Below are 15,802 nucleotides of genomic sequence, written 5' to 3'. Positions count from 1 at the left end.
CTAGTTGCTTTGTTGAACTTCTTTCTGTGTTTGCCTCTTAGTAAGAGAACTGTGGTCCACCACTGACATTGGAGGTGTAAATTCTTGTCACAGTCAGTGGCCAAAAAGGCACCAGAAGCTAAATCACAGCCTAAACCTGTATCAAAATCATTTGGTATTAGCACATTTGTTTATTCTTTTTCTACATTTATTTTAATATCCGATCTCTAAATAGACAAAAAGCCCTGTCTGGGGAAGGAAATTAACATGTGTTGCATAGATAGGACACCTTAATTTCATGTTGTGGTACAATCATACTGTGGCATTTAGTAGTATTGCAGTTTTAGAGAAATTTATAGACCATTATATCTGAAAAACTCCAAGTTCTTTAATTTTAGCATTCAATGAAAGTTTTATCTTTTCCAGGCTTAATTGTTTCAAGGAAAAAATTATCTTGCCTGAGGTAACTAAACTGACATCTAATGTGAACTTAAATGATTACAGTTACGGTGTTAACACACCTGCTGGTCTCTTGTCCTCTTAAAAATCATAATTAGAGACAAACACTAGGAGGGGGGGATGGGCTCCCTTATTTCCTCCAGAACTACTCAACCTGTTTTTATTTTCATTAATTGTGTGACTTGTGCTGAGCGCAGAGGAGACAACATTGGTCATGTGGCAGGGAGACGGCAGGGGGATGAATCAGAGGCAAGGAGGAGCCAGATAGGAGCACCCGGTGGAGAGTCGGAATGACGCATGCCTTCACCATCTGTGGGATCCATTATTCCTGCAGTCAGCTGCTCATGACTCAGTGTAGCCAGACCTGGGTGTGGAGGTCACCCTGAGAATAAAAAGAGGTGGGGAAGAGCAGATGCACTAAAGGGAATGCCGTTGTAAAGGAGGGTAGCCCCCCCACCCCCACCCCCCACCCCTTATATGAATACTGGAAACCCCTGTTGCCGACTGCAGTACGACACTGCCACGTATGTCGTGATGTAGGAGAGTGAGAAGGAGGGGGAGGGGGAGAGTGAGCATTTTGTGTGTTTGTATGTGTGTGTGCGTGAGTGAGTGAAAGAGAGAGGGAGAGAGAGGGGAGGAGAAAGAGAGAGAGAGGGAGGGCGTGAGAGAGGGAGGGAGAGAGAGAGTGTAGACAGAGAGCATGAGCATCTCTGCGCGGCTGTTAGGTTGTGGGAGCGAGAGAGTGAGGAGGAGATCCAGCACGCGGAAACGAAGCTCCATCACAAGCACTCTCAAAGGCCATCGTTGTTTCCAAGACCACAAACAGCTCCTGCAGGGCATAACCTCCACCCACCATAGCCATGAACTTCCTCCGCCGTCGCCTTTCAGACAGCAGCTTCATCGCCAACCTGCCCAACGGCTACATGACGGACCTCCAGAGGCCTGACCCGCCTCCACCCCCTCCACCGAGCGCTGCCGCCCCACAGACCTCCACCTCAGCCCCGGCTGCTCCTGCCACCGGCACCCCCCTAGCCCCTGCTGCTCCTCCAGCCTCAGAGCGCCGGCCCCAGCCAGCTCCATCCACTGGCTCTGGCTTCTTCAGCTCCATCACCAACGTGGTCAAGCAGACGGCCGCCTCGGCGGGACTGGTGGAACAGAGCCCCGCACTGGCACCCAAGAAGTTCAAGGTGCTCCTGGTGATCGACGAGCCACTGCATGAATGGTTAGTGGGCTGAGATGTTGGCATCACATTCCTTTTGGCTTTTCTCATGAGAGTAGCTTTGGCTTTTGTGTTTGGCTTTGCTATGCTAATATGGTTCTGGTTGAGATCAGGGCATTAAAATTTACCTTGATCTCTGCCATATTTTGAATGAATAAATAGGCATGTCGAAACAACACTTTTGCATGCAAACCCAAACATGGCTTGATACCTTGGACAGCGACTTCCATTTTCATGAATAGTCCTAAACTACATTATACACTCTGAATAAAGTAGGCTTTCTTGACAGTTGTGATTGTGGCAATACTCTTGAATACATGCAGGTACTTTCTTGTGCTTGATGTTCTTTGCCTGCAAATGACCTTTAAGAGAGCTACAGTAGATGCAAATGCTTCACAGCATGGGATCCTGCTAAACCCAAATGAGATTTTGTCATTTTCATATAGTCGCTTCACCCTTCAATGTGATAGCGTCTCTTGCATCATTGCAATGGTGTGAAAGGTGAAACTGGCCTAAATAGTCCTGAAAAGGCTTGAGGAGAGATTTAAACCTGCATTTGGCATTTCACAAGTTTACCTCAAACAAGTTAAATCAAATCCTGTGTCAGATGGCTGTGATTGGTCTTGGGAGCCTGGATTAGTGATTAGGTGCCTTTGAGCTCAGCCACTGATTACCATGCGGATAATTGATCTAGAATTCTGTGCCAATATTGCCTTGTGACAACAGAACCTCTTTGATCATCTAATGAATGTGCAGTCCAAAGCATTACATTATAATAATGAGAATGCCTCATTCATGCAAAAGCATTAGCCAATAAAGATAATTAGTTGTGAGCTTTGCATGACAATAAAATAAGGGTTAAGGCTGGCATGGAGACATTCCACCTGACTGTGCACATCTATAAATATTTTAGTGCCATTCTGCTAAGGGAGGCCAGTCAGCTTTGTGTCTAAGGACAGAGTAGCAACTGTGTTTTACTTTAACTCCATTGATTTTTCCCTCATGGGGAGCCTACTGCAGCTTTTCACAAGATTGATCGAGGTAGCTGGTAGCGTTTTCTTAAACGAATCTCCATTGTAATCATTTTAAAAGATCCATATTTATGGCCTACAATTTTCCAGAGCTATCTTTCCTAAAATAAATAAATAAAATAAAAATAACGTGGTTTTCTCAGTTACTCTCGACTGTCCGTCCGATGACTTGCGGAAGGTATTCGTTTTGGCAAAGAAATTGGCTGTCTTCGGTCCGTTGAAGATCTCCTCAATAGGTGTGGCTTGTGGCATATAACCTCAGGTGCGAGCGCCTGTAGGCTAACATCTGCTAGCGCCTCAGTGGCAAGGTGCCGATTCATGAGCGTAGGGCTGTCGGAAAGTGTCAGGAATCAAGAGCGCCCCTTCCCCGGAGATGATAGCCACACGGACATTCATCACTCCTCCTCTTCACTCAGATGGCAAGCCTGGATCTCCACGCAGCCTGTTCGACACAGAAATGCACGCATCTAATATTATCGTCTCGAGAGGCGATTGCGTTCATATTCTCATTCTCGGAGCAGCAGTAAAAATGCCCGCGCTGTCGGATGAGGGCTTGATAGAGTTCGACATTTCGGAAGATGTCCTTCCCTGAATCATTTTGCACGCAGACAGCGCGAACAGGAGCCTTATGTAACGTTCCATCTGTAATCTGCCTGGACAAAAGTGCCCATAGGTTTGTGCGCTGCATAACTGCAAGTTTCTTTAAGATGGTAATATGTTTTTTTAAAGTGGTAGTCCTCCTTCCTTGCGCACCATTCTTCTCATAAATAAGATTTCTTGCATCCTTGGAACTCAGTCACTTACATAACCAACAGTTCACATACGTGCAGGAAAATCAGGAAAACGGGTTGTTTAACTAAAAGTCTTATGTTACTATCAAGGAATGCAAAGGGATCTTTATTCATTTTTAGCCCCTGTCCTTGAGAACCAGAGGGAGAGTACTAAGGCCCAATCATGTGATCAACTGATGAAAAGGGATGTGGTGAATCATTCCGCTCAGCCTGGGGGCTGCATCTGTGCCGAGCGTGCACTGCGTGGGTGGCACACGTGCCGGGGGTGGGGGGGGGGGGTGCTTAAAGCTTGTTCACGTGCACATGTACACCTGCTTGTGATGAGGTGCTTGGGCATGTTTGTATGCTCTCACTTCTTGATGTATTCATCAAATGAGTGTGTGTTGGGGGGCGGGGCATGCACAAGTGTGCTTGTACATTTGCACATTTACACTTGGTATGATTTATCTGCTTTGATTTATTTTTATTTCCATCCCTTGCAGTTTATAAAGGGAGCATGTGGATTTCTCTGCACTTCGAATTCAAATATGTGTATTTCAGTGATACCCAACCTGTGGCTTTTTCTAATAATGTTCAAAAGTCTCATCTTTTGGCCTATTTTGTTGACAGTCAACAAATAACTTCAATTAAACATACAGCCATAAAGAGCAACTGTGTTTCTTCTCTCCAGATGAGGACTCCTTGCCTTGGCAGTTCAACTGCTGCTAATTAGTTTTCATATGTCTGGAGTGGCTATGGAAAGCATAACAAGATGCGTATTGATTATTAGGAACCACATATTGCTTATCATTTACATTTATTGACCAACTATGGCATTTGTAAAAGGGTATTTGCATCACTCAGTTAATAGAACTGTAGTACAAAATTGGGCATTTTTATCACAATTTAGTTATTCAGCCTCTTATTTAAACAAAACACAGAAATTCTGAAGTTTGAGCTCTTAATTAAGCCTCAACTAGTGGCAAAATAATGCCCTGACTAATAGCAGAACTTCAAAGCAGTATTGATCAGTATGTGTGTTAATAATAGCATCTTATTTTGCTTTAATTGTGCAAGCCATTATTAGCTTTGTGATCCTGAATGATATCCCACTCATCTGCTAAATTTACTGACTGAAACCAAACATTCGATGCTACAGTGACGGACCCTGCTGTAGTTTGCTCTTGAGAAATGCCATTAAAATCTTTTGGGCCTAAATGTATTATTTATGAGTTGTGGTCAAAGGTATGTATTTATAAGTTATGGTCATGGGTTACACAGTTTTAAATCATTAAATCATTTAATGAATAAATTATTAAATCATTTAAATCATCAAAACTAACAAAAGGAAGTAACACAAGATGTATTTTGTTTCTTATGAGGAAAATAAAATTTGCATGTTATGAGGAGTTGTTATTGATTATAAAACATTTTCAGTTCATTCAAAAAGGATTCAGAATAGAATGAAAAGCATTGCTGTAGAACAAGTTTTTTTTTTGGGGGGGGGGGGGGGGGTGTATTTTTACTGCTTTCTCTCCATCTTTCCAAGACAAAACAGAGTCATTTTTTGTCATTTTGTTTGAATAGCACATTTTTATACTCAGAAGTCAAATTGCTTTAAATAGCAGAAAGGTTAAATGAATATAAAATCATAATGAATTAATGAAATAAAATTAAAAAGATTGGACTAAAATAAAATCAGATACAGTCAAATTAAAATTAAAGGGTCAATTTAAAGGATCATGCTAAAATAAAAGTATATTAAAAATAATAAATAAAATAAAGTGTAATAAAATAAACTAACATCTATGAACATCTGAAGATCAGGGGAAATGGTTATGCTGCAAGACTGAAGTATTACTATCATTAGCTAAGGAAACAAAGTGCGATCAAAATATCAGTCAGCATGCAAATGTTAGCAGATTGTTAGCAAACATAATTGTGGTGGTCGTCAGTGACGCTGAGTATGAGGACTCTATGGGCTTTTTTCTTATCTGTATATCCTTGTCAGAAAAACTTACATCATTCAACTGACAAATTTCTGAAGCCCACAAATCAAAATGAAATCAAACATATACACTGTACACTTTTACCTTCTCAGATGATGCCAGCATCAAAGCAGACTGTACATAATGCATTTGCGTCTAACCTCAAACTTACAGAGTTAGTATTTTTAAGGCAGATCATTCAGTGGCTGCTGTGACTTATTAGGAACCATATTAAAACTAATGAAAGATAAGTAAAGTATGAATGAAACTGATTTATTGAGTGTTTATTGGACAGTAGTAGATCAGTGGTTAAGGCATTCAACTAGTAAACAGAAGGTTGCCAAATTTAAGCCCCACTTGCTGCCAAGTTGCCACTGTTGGGCCCCTGAGCAACACCCTTAACCCTCAATTGTTCAAACTGTACTCAGTCATAATTGTAAGTTGCTTTGGATAAAAGTGTTAGCTAAATGCTGTAAATGTCTTTATCCACCTGCAGTTGCTTGGATAAAGGATTTACAGTTGTACAACCTGAAGCAGCACTCAAAAATATTACAGTTTCCACACTGGCGCAGCCCATAGTTTTTCCATGTGTAATGGTATTTGCTATAAGACCAATTCTCCCATCCCTTATAATGTTTTGTCAATGTTTATTGTTTTATTACTTGTCTATGTGAACTGCTGTGCCAGTATCCACTGCTGCAATGACTGTCGACTTTGATGAATGGCGTACCATAAACACTCATACTGATTACTCTTTGAGAGGAATGCCTCACACTAATAAACTGCTAGTAATGTTAATCTTACCTACATTAAGTTAAAATGTGATAAACTGATTTCATCTTAGAGCATTAGGGTATTGTGCTAGAAAGGTATTATTCTAGTTTCACTTAATGCCTCTGAAAATGGCAGAATTGTATAAAGATTCCATCTAGAATTTGACTTGATCAAATAAAGACTAATTTCATTAACCTTTTGTCTTTATTTGTGAACATAGCCCTTAAATTGGATTGAAACTTATGCCCTCACTGATCTCAGTGGGAGGCCCCAAGTCAGGACATAGAGGCAGTTTTCACTATGATATAGAGAACCATACCTCACTTAGCTGGTCTAATCAGGCCCCTGGTTAGAGCTGAGGCAGATCTGGTCAATAATATCAAGCTTATTAACTGCATATTCATTTATTACAACCAGAGACATGGGGTAGAGACCTTCTGCAGCATACTTTAATAGCCAGAAAGGCCCTTTAACTGCTTTAGTGAGATGTAATTGCAGAACATTGAGCCATTTTGAGGGCTCATGTTTGACCTTTGCACTTCTTTAAATTCGCACATGTTCCTTGGGTCCTGGGAGTAAGCCTATGGCTCAGGTAAGCCACATATCATTTCAGGCATTGCACAACTAGAAGCAGACTAATACATCACAGGCTACAGCTACGATGTCTAGCTGTGTTCTTTTTACATTCAATTTTCTATAAAACTATATATTACGTTTTGAATACCCATTGTTACGACAACCCTGAAGCAGGAAATATATACTTGAATATCAATTGTGATTATGCTCCTGAAGTTGTTTGTTGTATTTGTACCTGATGCGGACTTTATTTGGAATTTTGGCCCCACTATCACGTTATGCCAAGCATACTCTACTCACGTCCTTGTGTCAAGTTGTGCTTGGCTTCTCAACAAGTCGAGCCCGTTCAGAGCCCTCCACCAACTCCCCTCTCCCCTCCCCATACAATGACTGTCATCACAGTAATCTGCACAGAGCCACTTCATACAGCAGCCCCCACTCCTACCATGTGATCACCAAATCACTTCACACAGCAGACCCCACTCCTACCATGTCATCACCGAGGCACTTCGTAAGACAGCCCCCACTCTTGCCATGTCATCACCATGTCACTTCTAACAGTGGCCCCCACTCCCATTATGTCATCGCTGAGCCACTTCATGCGGCAGACCCCAGTCTCGCCATGTCATCACTGAGCCACTTCATACGGCAGCCCCCACTCTTGCTATGTCATCACCAAGTCACTTCATACGGCAGCGCCCACTCCCATTATGTCATCACCGAGCCACTTAGTACGGAAGCTCCCAGTCTCGCCATGTCATCACTGAGCCACTTCATATGGCAGCCCCCACTCTTGCCATGTCATCACCAAGTCACTTCATACGGCAGCACCCACTACCATGTCATCACCGAACCACTTCGTACACAGCGCCCACTTCCGCCATGACCCTGGGCTCTGCTCCAGGCTGCAGTCACACTCACAGCTCACTGTGCTGTCACAAGCCTTTTGATGCTGGGGGAAAAAAACCTCTTTTGACTGAGGAGGAGATGATATGATACTGCATGATATGATATGATACTGCAGGTATTCTCACATGCAGATTACTGCTGAAACATGTGATTGCGTCTTTCTGTAGCGAGTGACAGCTGATCAGCACGAATTGTGCTGGTCGTGTTTCTTAGAAGAATCCTAGAAGATTTTCTTCTCTGCTTTTTGTTTATTCATTTAGGTGTCACGATGCCTCTGTGTCTTCACACAAGCAGAATGAATAAGTTCATTTTTGAAGGTCAATATTAGCTTGAGTAAAATCTGATCTCTATTAATGTCTTTAACAAGAATCCCAAGATAATTTTCAGATAGTAACACAGATAGTAACAAATAGTGTTCATAATAAAATCTGCAATGCAATCAGATGAACAAAACACATATATGGTGCTCTTTGTGCGCTGATAGAATTAAGATTTTGAACTCTCACTGTAGTAATTCAGTCACTCCTAATCTTAATGCATACTGATCTTACATGGTAGCCGAGTGGCTGGAGAGATATGTCCGTATAAACAGTCCTGTTTTTGTTACACAGATGGCATTGAGTGGCAATCCAGTAATGTGTATGTCCTGAACAGGCAGAGAGTGCTCACATTCTGGGGGAACCATGCAGATTGGTAATGCTGAGGAGGAAAGAAAACGTGGTGCCATTTCCAAATTCAGGTCCCTGATAAACCAATGAGCTAAATCCCATTTTAAAAATGGTTCCAAAGGGAACAGCTGGGACAGGGCTGTCTAAGGCTGGAATATAAGAGGTAAGAGATGCATTTGCATTTTGTTCAAGCATATATATGTTCTGTTGTGAAGATTGCACTGTATGTGTTTGGTGGGCAGGCAAATTACAAGCTTTGTAGTATTTGTTAAATAGATTGCTATGGTAACACATTCTTCAGATACATTCACAGAATTTAAGTATCTGGAAATGTGAAGTGGGAGGACACTTGTCTCTCCTTTTGGAACGTGGGTATGTAGCATTTAGGCATTTCGACAGTATTTTCAGAGAGGTATTAAAATGGGAATGAAAACATATTCACGCAGAGCTCAATTACAAACATCACTCTGATTCACTTTTCATCTCAGCACTCATGAAAAATGGCTTGTTTGGCTTTATTCATTCGCTGCTCTCATTCGTTTATCTTTTTAGTGACAAATTAACAAGCGATTTCTTTGAGCCCATATACCTCAGAGAGAACAGAAACCAACAAACTGTCTGTGTCTGTGACTGGTAGCTCGTATATGATGGCGTCTCATTGCTGATAACTGCAAGGGAGACAATGGAAGATAGAAGGGAAGCATCAGTATTTCAGCCCGTGCATGTCCGACTGTGTGCAGTAGATAAGGCAGCACAGGTCCAGCAATAGGTATCCTTTAAAAGGCCTGTCACGCTGAAAGGCCCCCATCAGTCTCTTGTCATTCCCACTCTCAGCAGATGGCCACATACACCAGCAGAAGACACATAAGCTGTCTCTGGTACGGACCCCACCTATCCCTCCACAGCCCAATGCAGGCACACAGAGCTTTATATAAAATTCTCTATGAGCTCATCACCTCTGGACCCTTAATGGAACATTCTGGGAGCATGGGTATGGATGTTACCTTGTGATTGAATCCTCCTGTTCACTGAAGTCCCCCTGTTGCTCGGTTTTGATAGATTACCTTCTCTGCCCCATGTAGTTTCATAAGGCTTTGGAGTGTAAACACCAGGTACCATGTAGACTGCTGAGATTTGCTTAACAAGCTAGCAGTTCAGCATATTGTTATTCCATTCAGTCATAGTACAATTGAATATATGGAGTGTTATATAGTGCTATACTGCATGGAATATCAAGACATAGAATGAGAAAAGTAGGATTATGGCAGTCACTGGCAGGAGCATGAAATGGAAAACATCATTAGATTGTACTAGGTAAATAAATCCTCCCAGAAGAGCTAAGCTCCAGACTGTTTCTAAGTTTAAACACAGAAACCCCTGCCTCTCTCCAGACAGCAAACACAATTAGTACATTTTGGGTTCCTTGGATTTCCAAGTGCAAAATAATTCTTTTATCACCAAGAGTTTTGCCATCTTTTCTGTCGCACTTAATGTCATGTTACTGCGGCAGCCGTATGGTGGACATTAATCTGAAATTAAAGGGGAGGAGGGTGAGTGGGAGGGCGAGTGGGAAAGATGTCCTGGTGTTGCGGCAAGAGGACGAGAGGACCTCGGCCACCAAGGGGATGCAATACAGGAATGAAATGCTCGCTCAGTATGAGCAAATGTCATCCTGTAACCAGCTCTGGTATGCTGATAGGATACATGGCAGAGAGCAAAAAAGCCACAGTGAAAGAGTGAGAAAGCGCTAAAGGGAGAGAGAGAAAAGTTGTGAAGTGATGGGTGGGCTAAAAGAGAAAAGTGTTCTTTTGGGTGCATTGCTTTGGGTGTGACTTGGTGAAATGGCATGATTCACAGAGAGTCTTCAGGGCTCCTGTGATAGGAGTATTCTGCAGAAACCCTGACTTAAAAGTTTCCAAATAATAGTGATATTTGTGGCAGGGGGAGGGGAACTTGCAGATTTGCATGAAGTGCAGAATGTTCAGCATGTGCGAAGCAGAACGCCCATTTGATCTCATATTCTTAAAAAGAATATTTTCACACTGGCCACCATTCCATTCTATCTTTATTGTGCCCTTTAAGCATTATGCCATGTTTGCTTGATAACACTTGAGTCTAATGACACGTTTGTATTCTTATGACCACTGTCCATTTTTACTGCAGGAGATGGAACAAAAAAAATTATGATCATTCTTGTGCCACAGTTTTTTGTCACGATGCAGAAATACAGGCAACTGCAAATCAGCTGGGCTATTGCACCTTAGTGATTTTATTGAAACGTGGAGAACACACTGCATGAGTAATGAAATATGTCCTCTCTTCAGTGGTAATTTCTGTCACTTTATGTCTTGAGTTCGATTATGTGCTTTGTCGTTGAGTTGCACTCTCCCAGCCAGCTGCATATTTGGTGGGCTTAGTGAAAGATAAGAGAATAACCTTGGGAGAGCTTAGCATTTGAAAGTGACACAGAATCTGGTTTTGACATTCATTGCCACACACTCACACTGGAAGAAATCAGGATGTCAAAAGTGTCACCTCTGCCACTTCTCTGCCATATGAAGTACCAAGCTAGGTCTGTCATTCTGCCATTTATGTGTCATAAAGACACATACCTAACTGCATCTTTTTTTTGGGACACTGCTGTTACAACTGTATTACACAATGATGTATGGAACTGGACCCGCCTTTAATTTAGGTGGCTGTATCACCAGGGGCTGACTTGCATTTCTGGGCCTCTGGCCACAAGACTCTTACAGAACATTGGATCGTATGACTCTGTTTTTCATCACTGCTATGATCTGGTCGAAGTGGACAGAAGAGCTAATCACACATGAGCCTGTTTCACTGCCTGTTGCCTTTGCTTGCAGGCATGAAAGGGAGAAGGAAGCTCGCTACATCACTTGGTGTTAAGTGCAGCCTAAGCATTTTATATTTTATAACCTGGTTCTCAGTTCTGAATATAATTTATTTTTGGCTTAGCAGGATATCTAAATTGTCATTATAGCTGCTCCGTTAGAGCTTCTACTGCAGGATCATGCTGTGTTTCCAGCCACAACTGTTAATATTTTGGGATGATAGTTATTTCACAGTGGAGACAGTCTCCAAACTTGGCTGACTAAATACATCCAATTGCATGTGCTTTTTGCAGATACTAACATCTGGCTAGGGGTGCAGAAATATAAAAATCTTGACTTTAAATCGAAATTATGTCACAGATTTTGTAATTGCTGGTAGTTTGTAAGTGTATCTTGGGTCATTTTGTCATTAGCTGAGTCTTCAGGCAAAATGTTGTACTCCAAACTAGAAGGCTCTAATTGGAATCCTACTCAACAATGCAGGATTAATCCATCAGGCAACAACGGGTAATGTGACAATGTAATGCACACAGATCCTTAGGAAAACAAAGTAAATGGCTTTGGGATATTTTCAAGTTGCTACAATTCTAGATGTCTTGAATTGTACATTTATGAAGCATTTGTTCTGGTTTAATAATGTAGTTATGTGCCTTTAGTATGCACTTATGAAAGTTGTTTTTTTTATGTTTTCAGTAACATGGAGGATAAGTTGTTAGATAAAGCAATGCATAAAAGTGCATGTGAATATGCAACTTGTCAGTTTTATACTAGATTTTCTGCTGCAACTCTCCCATTTTTCCTAGATATGCACTTATCAGTTCACTGCTGGCTTTTGTAAGCATGTTTAACCATCCAGGTCCTTAATGAAGGTGATCTGGCTTTTTGGGTGAGGGGAGTGCGTAGCATGCTTGTTCATGCCACACAACCGCAAGCAGGAAGAAACTAATTAATCAGACAGGATGCCAAGTATCAGACCGTCACTATCTCAAAAGGAGACCTTTGTGTAGCTCCTGATTTGGCGTCCAGTAATTAAACACTTGAAAAAAAATGTTACAGGCACATGGTGGCAGCTCTCTGAAATGGCATGGACATTAGTGCCTGTTGCAAAATGGTTTGTTCTGCTTGAGACCCCCAGGCAAAAAAATAAATAAACTCAATGGGAAAAAAACTCTGAGTCATAATTGACTCACTGCTAAACTTTGCTTGAAGTGATAGCTAACAGTTTACTCGTTTGTGAATGCCTGAAAAAAGGTTCGGATGATGAATGGTGCAAAAGAATAGGCCTTATGGGATTAACTGTTGAAATCGGGACAGATTCTGAATAATCCACTCACCCAGTGGCTTCTTAAAGTGCAACTCCTCCATTAGGAACATTTATTGGGTTGGTAATAAATTATGACCTCTCTGTGTTCATATTCCAAATAATTAGCCAAGGTTCATGATTATCAAGGGTTATGGATGAATTTACATGGTAATGTGGTTGTAAAAGCAACTTTCTCTCGGTACTGATACATGGCTGTCTCACCTAGAGCCTTAGTTGAAATCTGTAAGAGCAACTTTCATAACAAAGTAAAATAATGGAATATTTGGTCTACATAGTACCCCTCTGGAGTGGTTGTTCCACATCACCAGATGCCTCATGATAACTTTCAGAGACATACATATTAGCCATAGAAAGACTTTGAAAGCCATAGAAAAACAGAAAGACTTCATTTTGCAGCTCAAATCTATCAGATCATATGAACTTCCCCTTATGGAAGCCAAAATTTGAAACAAACAGAAAGATGCTCAAATGTTTTTCAAATAAACAATTATCTGGTGTGTATGGAATGACAACCTCTTACTGGGAGGAAAGCAAGTAGCTTAATTGATTCTGCATAGTTATGTAAGACTTCATATTTGTTTCCACTGAAATGCCCTTCTGCCAATGCCCAGTACAGCAATGAATGTCAAATTGCAACATGGATCCTCAATTTGCCTTAAGCCATACACAAGCAGCCACAATAGCAATACACAGGCAATAACACTGCCAAATCCATTCACTCAAATAAATCCATGACTCCATGACAAATGTTGTTTTTCTTGCCCTTTTGTTTAGCAAAACAAATATTTCTGTTGCAATTAGCTAATGACCTTGGACTGTTTGGACAGTCGAATGTTGTCTTTGTAGCAAAGGCTATTAAAGCAAAGAGCCCTTGCACGTTTCTAAGTGCACTGCCGCTGGTAGACTGCAGTGCTGATGGAGTGATATGCTCTCTATTTAGAGATCCAAACAGACCTTTTACTGCATTAGTAATATTTTTTTCTTCAACAGTTTCTTGGTTTATTTTTTTTTCAAAAAGATCAATGCCCTTTGGTACTTTGCTCTGTGCTAACATATGCACAGCTGTCCATTCCTCATAGCTGTCACTGTGACCTCTGACTATGTGTTATGTATCACACACTTAAGATTCAATTCTCACTACAGGAACCTACATTCATAGCTTCACTGTTTGCCTCCACCTGATATGTCCACTGGGGGCATAAAATGATAACATTGTGACATATTCAATACAATAACAAGTCGACATTGAGTTTATATTTCCAAATAGTCAGGGATTTATTTTTGCTCTCCTTTGTAGTTATATTGAAACTTTAAGCCTTTACCTATATTGCACTTTGAACTGCCTAACAGACAGTGCAGTAGACGGGTTTCTGCTTTCAGTATATTAGTGTTGGATGTTGAAAGATTGCCCCTAGACACACTATCACAAGCTGTTGTCACGTTCCTCAGTTGGAAGGAAAAGGACTGCTAAATAGGTCACATCCTGCTGAGTCCACCATCCAAGTAATTTTTGGCTGATTTTTATACTTAGTCGTTTTATACTTAGTTCTTATACTTTTTATACTTAGTCCTGCCCTTCCAGAGCCCATGCAGTGAGGCTTCTGTCTGGGCGAGGGCCTCCAGCAATCAGATAAATATAATAACCAGTAATAATATCTATTTGATACAGGAGCCAACCTGCTTACCTTTATCCAAGAGAGAGCAGAGAAAAGTTCTCTTCTCTTGTTTTCCCTGCAAAAACAGGCTATGAGAGAGTTTAGTCTATAATTGGCTTCATCAGGTTACCCAGTCCCAGAGAAGGTGACGTTTAGAAGGCAACCCGGAGAGAAAGCCCATACAGAAAATATGCACATAAAGCCACCCATCACCAGCCAAATAAAAATGCTGAACATCTGGGATGAAGGATCCCCAGGAGTCTTAACAGCTAGAGGCTTTGTGAAATCAAAGCCTACAAGGTTCTAACAGTTAGTATGAACACCGAACATCAAGGATGGCTTTATCTAGGCACTGAAACAAAGGTTACAAAATAATTGATCTCACATTCTGGATATTTATGCAGACGAAGCATTTCTTTACTTTCATTTTCTGCATCACATGTCCAATAAGATGAATATGTTTACAATCGGTTGCACTCAGAGATTACAGCATACCGTAACTTGATTAAACAGTGCATGTGTTTCCGATCTTCCCTACATAATTGCCTTTTCATATATGGGCTTTCACAGAGTAATTTAATTTCGCCCATTACAGACCTTGCCTTTCCTTAACTAATGCGGTTTCCACAGTGACCCAGTGGCCTTTCCTGTCCCCTCGGTCCAGACTTGTTTATGACGCATATCTGTCAGCACAGACAGCATCCTAACGCCTCCAGTCTATTCAGGCACCCAGGCAGGAGAGGAGGCCATTCGGTGAGGACAAGAATCCCCACCTATGCTGTTTTGGCTTATATGGGAGAAAGTAAAGTAGCATCAAAGCAATAAAAGGCAAGCTATTGAATGAACATGGAAGCCAGTAACAAAATACTGAACGAGATATTAATCATCTGCCACATTCACCCAAATTAATCAAGACAGTAATCAATGATAAAATGATGTTCCATCTTGTACTGATGTTTTGCATGGTAAACCATTTTTGTGGCATAGACCAAATAAAAATTCACAATTGTTCACTGAATTGTTTACTTTACCCACAAACCACCAGTAATAATATGGAAGTGTTACTCAGGCAGCTGACACATGGTGAGTAAATAGTATGATGAGAGAATTGTCACTACAGAGAGAACTGAACCATTGACACGGAGAGGCTCAATCCTATCAATACTTTGGCAACAATGTGCACAAACATAAATTACTGAGTTCATTTTACTAGTCTGAGTTCAACTGAGTTCAATTTACTAATCAAATATTTTTCTTGTTGAAGTATATTTGACATAAAATTCACTTTGATGCATTACAGTAAATTTAAAAGGCAGAAAAGGTCATTTTAAGCAATGTGCATCCATAATTGTAATTGGAATATTTACTTCATTTTAAATAAAAAGTATTTGTCTACCAGCAGTTAAGCACTCAAATATAACTTAAAGGCAAACAAAACCCCATCTGAGACTGATTAGACATGGTCCATCTGTCTGAAAAGCATTCCGATACTAAGGAAATCTCTCCAGAATTTCTTACTTACATGGCACATTTTTCCCCTGACTCAAGCTTGGAGACAAAGTTTCATAATCTTTCCATTCAGGGGTTTCTCTCTG

The 15,802-nt window shown here is 41.0% G+C and overlaps 1 protein-coding gene across 2 annotated transcripts in view; it reads left to right on the top strand.

Moving 5' to 3' along the window:
- Positions 1–1,075: 1,075 nt before the first annotated feature.
- Positions 1,076–15,802, top strand: part of syn2b (synapsin IIb) — a 57,844-nt gene continuing 43,117 nt past the window's right edge. Inside the window, exon 1 of one of the 2 annotated variants that reach the window (XM_081705770.1) lies at positions 1,076–1,660. In XM_081705770.1, the coding sequence (XP_081561896.1) occupies positions 1,299–1,660 (362 nt within the window). In that variant the 5' untranslated portion in view covers positions 1,076–1,298. The remainder of the gene's footprint in view (positions 1,661–15,802) is intronic. The other variant, XM_027029333.3, reaches the window with a different exon arrangement.

Source organism: Electrophorus electricus, chromosome 22 (genome assembly GCF_041902795.1).
Source record: "Electrophorus electricus isolate QZ-2024a chromosome 22, ASM4190279v1, whole genome shotgun sequence".
Lineage (NCBI taxonomy): Eukaryota > Metazoa > Chordata > Actinopteri > Gymnotiformes > Gymnotidae > Electrophorus > Electrophorus electricus.
The sequence above is the reverse complement of the archived record's forward strand: the minus strand, read 5'-3'. Positions and strand labels throughout refer to the sequence as shown.